Source organism: Capra hircus, chromosome 27 (assembly GCF_001704415.2).
Source record: "Capra hircus breed San Clemente chromosome 27, ASM170441v1, whole genome shotgun sequence".
Classification (NCBI taxonomy): domain Eukaryota; kingdom Metazoa; phylum Chordata; class Mammalia; order Artiodactyla; family Bovidae; genus Capra; species Capra hircus.
The window spans coordinates 31,405,742-31,418,821 of record NC_030834.1 but is presented as its reverse complement, the minus strand read 5'-3'; the positions used below and the strand labels follow the sequence as shown (position 1 = coordinate 31,418,821).

The 13,080-nt window shown below is 47.4% G+C and overlaps 1 protein-coding gene across 1 annotated transcript in view; it reads left to right on the top strand.

Moving 5' to 3' along the window:
• The window catches only part of WWC2 (WW and C2 domain containing 2), a 148,224-nt gene that overhangs the window by 114,219 nt on the left and 20,925 nt on the right, over positions 1–13,080 (top strand). Inside the window, exons 10-17 of the mRNA XM_018041949.1 lie at positions 1,129–1,218; positions 2,326–2,948; positions 5,372–5,501; positions 6,517–6,597; positions 6,690–6,776; positions 8,264–8,456; positions 9,683–9,847; positions 12,620–12,741. Coding sequence (XP_017897438.1) covers positions 1,129–1,218; positions 2,326–2,948; positions 5,372–5,501; positions 6,517–6,597; positions 6,690–6,776; positions 8,264–8,456; positions 9,683–9,847; positions 12,620–12,741 — 1,491 coding nt within the window. The remainder of the gene's footprint in view (positions 1–1,128; positions 1,219–2,325; positions 2,949–5,371; positions 5,502–6,516; positions 6,598–6,689; positions 6,777–8,263; positions 8,457–9,682; positions 9,848–12,619; positions 12,742–13,080) is intronic.

Below are 13,080 nucleotides of genomic sequence, written 5' to 3'. Positions count from 1 at the left end.
ATTTCAAAGAGGTTGAAAAATTAGGGAATTTTTCTTTCTCTGCGAAGAAAAGTAGCTAATTTTTGTATCGGCACCTTGCGGGGTGTGCTGAGACTCTGAACACGGGAGATTGGTTTTGATGTCTGCGGAGTTCTTTCACGCACGTGGCTGGCTCTGTTTGATCTCTTGCACAGCCTTAGCAGGTGGACACGGCAGGATTATAATCACCATTTTACAGATGAGGAAGTCAGGAGCCACAGTTAGGTGACTTACCATAAGGACACGCCAGTAAGCAGCCCACCCCAGAACCGAAATTGTGGAGGTTTCCTGGGTCTCCTTCTGCTCTTTTCAATGATGTCTAAAGACCCTGATGTAGACAGTATGCTTGATGTATTTTTTAAATGGCTTACTCAAGTACACAGTTCCATAATACTTAGATTATTTTTTTTCAATCTCATAAAAACTTGTTCAGCTGAATGTGGATTAAATTTCATGAAAATCCAGTCGCAGGTGATGAGAGGTGCTGTTAATGGAAATCACTTTTATGTCTTTTGCTTGCTCAAAGGGTTAAGCCAAGATTAGCTCACATTGGCAATATGGACACTGGACTAATTTGTTTCTTAATCGCCAGAATTCTCATCAAAATGAGATTGGAATTCTTGTCACTGAATGTGATTCCGGAACAGTCCTTACCAAATTCCATGCTCAGATGACCTTTCCTAATTCCTGTTATTTCCTGATCCTGTTATTGTTGTCAGATGTCTTAGTAACGGAAGCGGAAGTCACGAGCCTGCAGAAGGATCCTTAATCTTTGCTCATCTCCTTTGTTTTCTTTTCCTCCCCACTGTCTTTCCCTAATTTGTGAGTGTGAGGTTTTTTTACTCATTTAAGAAAATTTTGGAATACCAGAACTCTACAAGGTCTAGTAACACTGGCCATGTGGACATCCCTCCGCCTTCGCCCAGTGGCTGCGGATGGCTCTGTCCACTTTCCTTCTGATGGGTGGTTCTGTTTTCTCTGTGTTGAGTTCATTTGGATTTCACAAGGGAAAATAATAAGAATCTTCTTATTCTCCCTTCAGTTTCTATGCTTATCGTCGTTATGTTGAAAATAAATTTATTTATCTCCTTTTTTTTTTTTTTTGTCTAGATTGAAATTGGAAGAGCGAAGGAAAGAGCTGCTACAGAAACTTGAAGAAACTACTAAATTAACTACATATTTGCATTCACAACTTAAAAAGTAAGTCTGTTTGGTTCCTGAAGGGAAAATTTTTCTTGGCTACCTTCAGGCATGTTGCAATTCTGCTTCAATTACCTCCTTTTGATTTTTGATGACTTAAAAGTAAGAAAATAGTTGCACTAGTACGGTTAAAACCTGAATGACCATATTTAAAGTTGGAGAGATTTGTTTGTTTGCTTTCATGAACCCCAGGGTCCTATTTGGAAGCTGTTTGCAGTGTGTTGGGAAGAAGATATATTTGAATGACCAGGACATACTTAGGAAAATAACACATTTCTCCACATCATCCCTTCTTTTAAAAAGGGAGATTTGCCCTAAAATAGCCACACATTCACTTCCAAAATATACACAGAAAGAGGAAGAAGGGGAGTGAGCCTAGCAGCCTTTGTCTTTAGAAGCTGGCTTTTTCCTCTCTCACAGTAAAAGATTTCGTTCTTTAAGTAAAGTCACAGCAGTAACCCTTCATGCTGTTTACCTCCACACACACACTTTTATACATCTTTGGTTGCACAGTTGCTTCTGGATATTTATGCGGATAGATTTATTAGTAGATGTTTGATCCCTTTTTAAATTTTTTGTAAACGTTTACACAAGGAGGATGATTTTTGGTAAGGTAGGATTGCTCCTTGGAGAGTCTTTTGAGAGCCGGGTTGGAAATGTTCGAGACTGGGCATGGAAACGTGTGGCATGGCTGCAGGTGCCCTTTCCCCGGTCGCTGACCTTGATCTTTGACATCACTGGGTTCCTTCCCTCTCTGCCGAAGGAGCCAGCAAGGGCTTCCATCCACATCATCGCAGCTTCTTGCTTTGTTTCTGTTTGGTCTTACTGATTTATTTTGGCTGCACTGGTTTTCCGTCGCTGCACGGGCTTTCCTCCAGCTGTGCCGAGCAGGGGCCCTTCTAGCTGCTGTGCTTGGGCTGCTCGTGGCAGTGGCGTCTCTTGTCACTGAGCACAGGCTCCAGGGTGCTTGGGCGTCCGTAGCTGCAGCTCCCAGGCTCAGCAGCTGTGGTGCACAGCCTGCACGGCTGCTCAGCGTGCGGGGTCTCTGCCGCTGAGCCGCCAGGGAAGCCCACGTCCAGGCTCTCACTGTGCGCCTTCCTCTCCCAGCCTCTCCGCCAGCACGCTGTCCGTGTCTTCTGGGAGCAGCCTGGGCTCCCTGGCCTCCAGCCGGGGGTCCCTGAACACGTCCAGCAGAGGGTCGCTCAACTCCCTCAGCTCCAGCGAGCTCTACTACACCAGCCAGGGCGACCAGCTGGACTCGGATTATCAGTACAAACTGGACTTCCTCCTGCAGGAGAAAGGCGGCTACATGCCTTCCGGCCCCATCACCACCATCCACGAACACGAGGTGGCCAAGTCCCCCAGCCAGCCTGGCCAGAGTGGCCCCGGGGGGGCGGCGGCCGCAGCCCCAGGCCACCCCGCCCCCCTGGCCGAGGCCCCCAAGTCCGTGACGTCCCTGTCCTCGAGGTCCTCCCTGTCTTCCCTGTCCCCGCCCGGCTCCCCGTTGGTCTTGGAAGGCGCGTTCCCCATGTCTCCCCACGACGGCCCCCTCCACCAGTTCTCTGCTGACTTTGAGGACTGTGAGCTGAGCGGCCACTTTGCAGACATCAGCCTCAGAGAGCATCAGCTGCTGCTGGACCCTGACCCGGGAGGAGCGCCCCCGTCTCTGCTGGACGAGAACAAGGAGCTTGGCGAGTGTGCTCAGGAGCCACTGTACGAGGGGCCCGCAGGTACACGGAGACCACGCTCTAAGCTGCCCCCGCCAAACCATCTTCAGGGATGAGGGGAGGTTACTTTTTCTGTGGGAGCAAGTATTGGTACACGTCTCCCTTCTCTTTCTGCTGCTCTTTTTTCATTTTGGCTTCATTTGGGAAAGAACGTTTATTGCTATAACTTGCACAGTTTTTTTTTTTTTTCTCATCGAATATAAATCGCCTTCCGTATTTAATAGATTTAACCGTTAAATGTCCATTTTGTCGTCTGGAACCCTGCAGTGTCCTGAGCTGCCTGGGGACATACTTTGTGAACATTCTTCAGGCTTCCAGATAAGGGGCTGTTTCTGAAATAGGTGGGGAAGAGGACTTTTTTTTTTTTTTTCAAAGTTGGCCTAAAACAGATTCAAACCAAGGCAATTAGCATAGCAGCTAATTAGTACCAAGGTTCAATGTTTAGATTGCTATGGGAATTCTCTATAAATACAGTTTCTGTTTCATGCCAGACTCTCCCTTTCTGCAGAGAGTTAATTTGGAGAAAGCGGTCCCAGCCTGCGGTGTCGCCCTGCCACCTTCTGGCTGTAGAGCTAGTTGCCATGGGGTTGAGTTCCCACTCCTGCCTGAACTCAGAGAAGCAGAAACAGAGGGGGAGTCTCCTACACTTTAATTGCTTGCCTTTGCGAGGCCGGAGCTTTTAATACAGTGGATGTGGTTGTAAACATCCCGGGATGGCGTGCACCTTGGCTGGCAGGTGGTCACAGCTGTGGTCTGAGGAGCCCGCCCCAAACACGATAGGAAAGAGACTCCAGCGCCCAGGGTGCAGACAGAGATGCTGGATGGTTCATGTGCCGCTCGCCCGGCAGATGCCAAAGCTGCAAGTGACGTGTTGACTGAAATAATTAGCCGCAAAGAAAAGGAGCACCAAAGCAGTGTTTACAGAATGGCTCCAGCAAAGCAGAGACCTGCTGCGGGGCCTCGCGCCTGCCCCTAGGAAGGTGTACGGTGTGTGGCACTGGGGCCCACCTTCCCCCGGAGCCTGCCCGACCTGCACTCACATCTCAGGGGCTCCTCAGTTCCAGTGAGCACATTGCCCCATCTCTCAGGCTCATTAGCTCCTCACCTGCAAGGTGGGGGCAACACGGGATCTACTTCGTGGGGCGCTGGGAAGGTTGATGCTCTCATAATGCATCAGGAGCATCAGCCATGCCTGGCGCTCAGTGTGCCGCTCATGGGAGTTAATATCAACCCTATGACACGGAGCAGTGCAAACTCTGCCAAACCCAGTTCCTACCACAAACCACTGACATCTACAAAGGGAAGGTAAAGCAAAAGAGAGGGAAGAGAGAAGAGTGGGTATTGTGCCTTTCTCCTGTGCTCTGGGCCTGAAGGACCCCAGTTCCCGAGCATTTCATCCTGTCCCTGCTGGATGGCGGAAATCAAGAACACCTCCGAAGTCCTTACGCAGTCACTCTCTGTCAGGCTGCTGTGGTTATTCCTGGGGGTAATCAATAAATCATGTCATCACCGTCACCACTGTGAAGGAGGGGTGGGTGGAGAGAAGGCACTCCATCATCAAGGAAGATGTGTTCCCCCTGCCAGAAATAGAAAGGGAAAGGCAGCAATCAATCCAGAATCTAGAGCCTCAAGACTTAAACATCTTAACAAGATGTAAAGTCACGACTCAGAAGGGGGGCGAAATGCATACTAGTGTGGATCCCTGCTCTCTGCCGGGCTCTCCACTGGCCGAGGATGAAAGCACACCATAGGCTTGCAGCTTATTACACGGGAGCGCAGCTTCAGAGGAGGCTGCCGGCTCTCCGCAGGACGCCCAGCCATGAATATGAGTCAGAGATAAAAGTTAAGTGGGAGTCAGTGAGGATTCAGTAACTCACAGTTTTTAATGGTATTTAGCCAGTGAGGAATTCTGTAAGTCAAAGACGTTTCCCCTTTAACTTCTATTAGAGCAGCAGCTGGGGAGAAGGAGACTGAAGAGACGTTTCTTCCATCGAGTGCCAGAAGCTGTTATAGAAACTTCTCCAACACTTGAGGGAGGCAGACAGCTTCTTACCCCTGACCGTGGCATCTGTAGTGATCACCCAGACGAGGGAGGCAGGGGACCCAGGAGACAGTGTGCCACTGATCCCTCCCCTTAAAACATCCCGGGACGGGAACACCAGATTCTTTCCCAAATAATGACCAAAATAACGAGCATCCCAGGATTTTGTAAGTCATAGCGCCTGGAATCATCCACTTCTGTTGACTTGAATAGTAACATCCTTGATTCTCAGTGGAAATTTTATTTTGAGTTTCTCAGAACCAAACCATGTGCGTGCGTGTGTGTGTGGTGCGTGCGTGTGTGCGTGCGTGCGTGCGTGCGTGTGTTAGACTTAACTTTTCCTAAGAAGAAATATTAATGGTTGCTATCACTCTCCTCTCCCTAGATGTTGAAAAATCGTTACCAAAAAGAAGAGGAATCCACCTGCTGGGGGAGAAGACCGCCTGTGTGTCGGCTGCAGTCTCGGATGAGTCGGTGGCTGGGGACAGCGGGGTCTACGAAGCGTTCGTGAAACAGTAAGGACACAGCCCGAGTGGCTGCTGCACGCACGTGGGTGACCGGCTGGGAGGGCCCTGCCCTCCGTCCACTTGCTGCAGCGGGGAAGGGCTGTGGGCATTAAAGCAGGGGCAGGCCTGAGAAGGTCAGAGGTGCTGGCAGCATCCCACTGGCAGGGAAGTGAGGAACAGGTTGATGTGCTCATCAGCTGAACCTCTTAAGAGACATAAACACAATTTTTAAAAATCTATTTATTTTTTTGTGTCAGGTCTAGGTAGCAGCACGGGGCATCTCCACTGTGGTTTGTGGGCTTCTCTAGCTTCGGCACCCAGACTTCCATGTAGCTGTGGTGCAAGGGTGTCATTTCCCTGAGGCGTGTTGATCTGAGTTCTCAGACCAGGGGTCACACCCGTGTCCCCTGCGCACTGGACCACCAGGGAAATCCCGCAAGCTTGATTTGCTGGGCACGCCACAGCGGCCGCCCAGTGCCCATTTGGCTCACGGAGCGTCTCATGTGTGCAGCTCTTGGGCAGCCCAGTCCGGGGTGCGGCACGTCCCGGGGAGCCGTGGGAAAGCCAGCCACCAGGCAGGCCTCCCCCTCGGAGCCCAGGTACAGAGTCCTCCCGACGAGGGGAAGCCAGATTTGAAAGTGCGAGCTTGCACTGGGGTCAGGCCCACGGCAGTCCAGGAGTGCCGTTAGTTCAGGTTTTTGTTCAGAATCGGTGAGGGGCAAACAGTTCCCAGGTGTCACGAGTGGTGAAGAACCCACCTGCCAATGCAGGGAGACGTAAGAGACGTGGGCTCAATCCCTGGGTCGGGAAGATCCCCTGGAGGAGGGCACGGCAACCCCCTGCAGTGTTCTTGCCTGGAGAATCCAACGGACAGAGGAGCCTGGCGGGCTACAGTCCATGGGGGTCGCAGAGAGTCAGACACCACTGAAGTGACTTAGCACGCACACAGGCAGACAGCAATCATAGCTCCGCGCTTCCCAGTTCGCAAAACGTTCACCCGCGCCTGCCGTTGTCCCGCCCGCAGGCCCAGTGAGGCCGAGGACGTGCCGTACAGCGAGGAGGACGCTGCGATCATGGAGACGGCCCAGGTGCAGATCGGGCTGAGGTGAGGACAGCTCCGGAAGGGCGGCTTCTCACCTCCGTGCGCCGGCAAGTGGCCTGTGCCCTGCCTCATCTCATCCACTTCTCTCTTTACAGATACGACGCAAAAAGGTCGAGTTTCATGGTGATTGTAGCACAACTCCGAAATCTGCATGCCTTCCTGATACCTCACTCTTCAAAAGTGTAAGTAAAATCGGTGGAGAACAAATCGAAGAACTTCAAATTCCCGAGAGAGAATTTTACATCTAGCAGTTCATCCAGGTGAAGACATGGGGAAAGATGCAGCGGGGCTGGTCACGCCTCCATGAGCTCTAGATAGAGACGGAGAGGGAGTGATGCGGGCTCACCCCCTCCTTTGGTTTTGAGAACAGGGCAGCGAGGTGGGGGCTTAAGGGAGTGGTTCCAACACCCCAGGAGCCTGCCTCCCAGCGCTGAGGTTGGGGGTCCCCATCAGTAGTGTTCAGGGATGACTGGCTGATGAGTCTGTCGGTGACTTCTCCCTCCTAATTGAAGGCAAAAGGAGAAGGGGGAGACAGAGGATGAGATGGTTGGATGGCATCACCGACTCAATGGGCATGAGTTTGAGCAAACTCCGGGACATAGTGGAGGACAGGGGAGCCTGGCGTGCTGCAGCCCATGCGATCACAAGGAGTTGGACACGACTCAGCGACTGAAGGACAGCAACAGGAAGGCAGAGAGATTTCTCCCGCTACACCTCCAGCCTTAACGGCTTCGGCCCAGGGCCCATGAGGTTTTTCATGCTGGGTCCCCGTAATCAGTGTCAATACAAAACACAGAAATAATACGGCCTTCCTCAGTTCTTCACATGAACTTATACTTTTTATGATCGGAGAAGGAAGCTCTTTAGAATATGAATTAGAAAGCCTGGAAATGGGGCTGTGGAGAGGGATTTAATGGGTATTCTGTTTCTGGGAATTTAACAGAAGATACCTCATGCTGTTTATAGAGACTGTGGGTCCTCACGTAATATGCGCTCAGAAAACTCACTTGGAAGTGGTGGTAGAAGGTACTGTTTTGTCGGACTCTTCCTCTGAATTTAACAAAGCATAAAATCGTTTATCATATCTGAGACTTCTGAGATGCCAGGCAGTGATTTTTTGAACTTAAAAATTCATTTCTCTTAAATTGTCATAACTGTCCGCTCCTTCGTGTTTCTTTTCCTCTGGAAGGACAAGACGTCCCATCCCTAGGGAATGACCATCAGCATTTCTTGTCTAATGCACAGGATGAGTGTTCTTTGGGACACAGTCACCCATGTCTACTTGGTGTCCCCACTTTCCCAGGTCCAGATGGTGGTCACTGTGGAACCAGCCGGACATGGGCAGGCGGGACGTAAATCCGTCCGCTCCTAGGTCCTCGTCCCCCTCACTTCCCTACCGAGGGCCTTTGCTGCAGCCCCAGGGTGGGGCAGGGTGGGAGGGGGCAAGCTCTGCCTGGCATGATCCAGGATGCTGCGGGCACTGGGGTGTTAGGAACAGAGCCTCCGAGCCCCTGGGTATGACAACGACGACCGTGGTGGCCTCGAGCCTGGGGTTGGTGATGAAGTCGGTGTCCCCCGGTGCTCCTTCCCCAGGAGGATCATTCCAGACACCAGCTGCGAAGCCAGGATTGTTGAACCGGTGAATCTGTTTCATCCTTGTTCTTGGCAGGTATTTCCGGGTTGCTCTGCTTCCCTCCTCAAGTGACGTCAGCTGTCTGTTTCGAACGAGAGTGCACCCAGCTGCGGAGTCCCTGCTGCTCGGTGACGTGTTCAGAGTGGCCGTCTCCCAGACGGCCCTGCAGCAGAAGACCCTGAGGGTGGACCTGTGCTCCGTCGGGAGACACCGCAGGGAGGAGTGCCTGGTAGGACCTCTCGTTTTGACCCTCAGGTGGCACCGCTGGTCGTGCCGAAAGTCCCTTTCCAGCGGCCGTTCTGCCAGCCCCGAAACGACTGCCTGTCTGCCCAGTGTCTCCAACACAGTCCAGCGGTGGCTTCATTTTTTTGCCTGAAGTCTTAATTTCTGCTTTCCATTCTCTTTATTTCAGACCTTTCTGATTTTGCTCAGCAATTATGATCCTCTGTAAAAATCGAGTTCTTTATTTCTAACCTTTGGATAAAGAACTTTGGCCTCTGTTATGACCATCACTGTAGAGTATGCATATTTATTCCCAATATGAGCCCAGTGCTGGGCACTTTACATACATTATCTCGCTCATCCCCTTGACAGTCTTAGGAAAAGGGTGTGATGACATTTGCAGATGAGGAACTCCTTAGAGGGGTCATGTGTTCAAGGTCACGCAGCTTGTGAATATGGATAGATATCAAAAGGACATCCCATCCCTAGTTCACTGTTCAAATTTAATTTAAGCAGGACGCTGGGTAAAGTTCCCTACTTCAGCACGTTCTCCCAGCGATGGGGGTAGAGCTGGTAGGAAGACCTCAGTGTGACTGTTAAGAGCAATGGGTCACTTGCATGCCAGCACCGAAGACTTCGTACGTCACTGATAGCGGGTTCAACCCACCGTTGTGTACATCATTACATCACAGCAGAGCTGCACAGGGTGTTCAGGTACAGGTGTGTAGAGGTGTGCCCAGGTGTTCAGGAAGCCATGCGGTCTCCAGCTGAACTGCATGTAGTTCAAGGGTCAGCTGTAATACCAATCAAAAAATCAACCCTGGGATTCTTTCAAGGTCCCCTTACACACAGATTTTTTTTTTTCCTACTAAATTCGTGCCATAACATTACATAATCTGTGGCTGGTTGAATCTGAGGCTGTGGAACCTTGAATACAGGGGCCAACTGTAAAGTTAGACATGGATTTTCAACGGCAGAGTGGGAAATGCTGTCGGCCCCCCAACCCTCATGGTGTTCAAAAGTCAACTGCATTTTTTTCACACCTGAAAATATAAGACATCTCCAGGTTTAAAAAAAGAAATCCACCAATGCTTTGTATCATGAGCATGGCATCTTTTTGTCCCCCTAAAACAAGCTTGTCCAATAATCTTCATTATATTAGAGGAAGCAAATATGGATGGAAACATTTCATTTTCTCTCTTTGTCTTTTTTTTTTCCTTTCCTTTCACACAGGCGGGAACTCAGATCAGCCTGGCGGACCTACCCTTTTCCAGTGAGATTTTCACTCTGTGGTATAACTTGCTTCCTTCAAAGCAAATGCCCTGCAAGAAGAGCGAAGAGGAGACAGAGGACTCGGTATTTCCACCAAGCCAGCCACTCGTGGATTCCGTAGACTTGGTGAGTAAAGTCTTACTGAGACACTTAGATCTGCAGTCCATCTGAAATTAATCTTTGTGTAGGCTTTGAGGGAGAGGTCAGGGTCGTTGTTTTTTTTTTTTTTAAATCCATGCGATAGCCAATTGACCCAGGATTATTTGTTGAAAATACATCTTTCCTTAACTGCACCGCAGTGCCAACTTTTATCCTAAGTCAGATGACTTCTGCGTGTTAGCCTGTCCCTGAACTTTCTTTTCTGTTCTGTTGGCTTGGCTGTCTATCTCTGTTGACAATACTAGGCTTTTTCAAAATGAAGGCTTTTAAGAATGCATCATTTAGAATGATTTTTTTCTGAGGCTGTTTATAGATACTTGCTATCAGATTAAGGAAGTTTCCTTCTCTTTCTAGTTTGCTAAGGGTTTTATTATGCATGGATATTGGATTTTATCAAGCATTTTTACTGTATCTCCTAAGATGATTACATGGCTGTTTTCTTTTATTCTCTCAGTGTAGTGGATTATACATTGATTGACTTTTGAATGCTAAATCTGTTTCAGATTCCTGGAATAAAGCAGACTGAATTGTGGTGTATCTAATACATGTTTTTACATACATTCTATCGTAAAGAATATTGAGACTTGCTTTATGGCTTAGCAGGTGTTCAGTTTTAGTATGAGTTCCCTGTACTCTTGAAAAGGACGTGTTTTCTGCAGGTCACCTTTGTTAGTTTTGCTTTTCAGATCTTCTGCATTTACTGATTTTTCAATTTGCTTATTTTATCACTGTTTAAAGGTACAGTAACATCTCCAGCTTACGATTATAGATGACTGTTTCTTCTTTTAGTTCTTTTAGTCTTTGCTTTATGTATTTTGCATCCAGGTTATTAGATGAATATAAATTTAGCATCATATTGTATCTTTCTGTTCAACTGACCCTTTTATTATTATAAAATATCCCTCTGTTGCTAATAACACTGTCTGATATTAATAATCATATCAGTTTTTTTTGGTTCGCATTTGCATGGTTAATCTTTTATTATTCTTTTACTTTCAGTGTTTCTGGGTTCCTATATTTAAAGTGTTTCACTTGTAAGCAGTACTTAGTTGGTTTTGATGTCTTATCCAGTTTTAAAATCTTCTTTTAATTGAAATATTTATTTACTCTTAATGCTATTATTGTTATATTTGGCTTTGAACCTTTCATCTTACTCTTTGTTCCCTTTTAGTCCTTTTTTTTTTCCCTTCTTTTGGATTAACCAAGTATTTTTAAACTTAGATTTTTCTTTCTATCAGATCATTAATTAGTACTACAGTCTTCTTTTTTGTTGTTTCCCTGATGATTACAGCATGCATCCTTGACTTATTAGAAACTGTGTTAAATTAATGCTTTTTGCTTTTTTGCAGATGGTACAAAGATTTTTAAAGGCTTTTTTTTTACTTCATGATTCTCTTTTCTCTTCTTGTGCAATTACCAGATATATTTTAGTTACATTTATTTTAAATCCCGCAACACATTATTATCATTGTTTTATTGATATTTATCAGCATTTATTCAGGTTTCCCCCTATACCCTTTAGCCTTTCTTTTCCTTTCTGCATTATTGTACTTCCAGTTTGGGTCATTCTCCTTCTGCCTGGAGAATTTCCTTTAGTGTTTCATTTAGTACAAGTATGTTGGCATATTCTTTCAATTTCATTTGTGAAGGACTCTTTTTCCTGCATATTCAGAATTCTAAGTGAGCGATTATTTCTCTGGACACATTGAAAGCAATGTTTTGATGTCATCTGGCTTCCATTGATTCTGTTCAGCTGCTGGAGGACAGGCTAATTGTTGATTCTTAAAAAGTATTACACCTTTTTTCTTCCACTGCTTGTAAAATTTCCTCTTTTTCTTTGGTTTTCAGCAGTTTCACTCAGATGTGCTCATGTGTTTTTCTGTTTATTCTAATTCAATTCTCCATTGTTTCATCCGTTTTCTTGAACATATTAATTACAAAACTTTTACTTTCTTCTCTGGGTCTGCTTCTTTTGCCGGTCATTCTTCTTGGCTTTCAGTCGTAGGGTTCTGCTTCCAGCGGGGTGCTGGATGTTATGTATGGAGTGCAGAGGATCTGGTTGATAGCTTCCTCCAGAGATGATCCAGTATCCTTCTGGAAGGCAGATGACAACATGGGCAGCTCACCTGGATCACTCGAGGGACCTGAATTCCAGTTATTCTCTCCCTAGGACCACGAGGCAACTGAAATATCTGCTTACCGTTCAGCCTCCTGGCAGCTGGTTTTACTTTCTCAGCTTCTCACTCTGCACGTATGTGGCTTAGTCAGGGCAAAGGTCTCGATAGGAATATTGTACAGAATATTGGGCCCACTTCACAGTTTATCTTCCCAGACCCCTCGTAGGCGGAGTGCCTTGTCCTCAGCTCTGTCTCATCTCTGCATCCTCCCCTCACTGCCACAGTCCGGGCGACCATGGCCCATCACCTGTGTGCCTCGCCACGGCATCGAGACACACCCCCAAGAAGAAGAGTGGCATTAAATTTCCTTACATTCCCCTCCTCCCTGGGATCTTCACACTTGAGTCCTAACTGCCTTTGTTGCTCTTCGTTGCTTTGAAACAACTGGAGTTTTTTGCTTTTCCTTTTCTTGTACTCAGCTTTCATATTTGTTCTCAGCGAGAGAAGTGAGTCTCATACTTCCTTCTCCTCCACAACTAGAAGCCTAAGTCCCCATCTGACAAGTTTTTAAATCCTTTCTGAAGTCTATGGTATTAATTGCCCTACGTCGTACCTTCTCCAGGATGCAGTGTCAGCCTTGCTTGCAAGAACATCAGCTGAGCTGTTGGCCGTGGAACAAGAATTAGCACAAGAAGAAGAAGAACCAGGGCAGGAAGAGGAGCCCAGAGGTCCAGATGGAGACTGGTAAATAAGAGTTATTCCATTCTGCTCCTGGGATCTCGAAGAGGGTGTGTTTAGTTTCTCAGAAGACACTTTGAGGGACACCTTCATGGGTTTAGATCTTGTTCTGAAATTAATAGAAAGTAACGCAGCTTCAGGAAGTGGCCCCAGGAAAAGCTGTTCCTTGGTGTTAGAGAGTGGAAAAAGTAATGGTGAGACCGTGGGCAAAGTTACTAACATGTGAGCAAGATTCTTTGTTCTTACCTCAGTAATTTTGACACAACTTTCTGAGCTTTTCTTGTTCGTTTGTTTAAAGTCTAAACTATTTTGAAAAACATGATAGTTTATTACAGAGTCATAGGT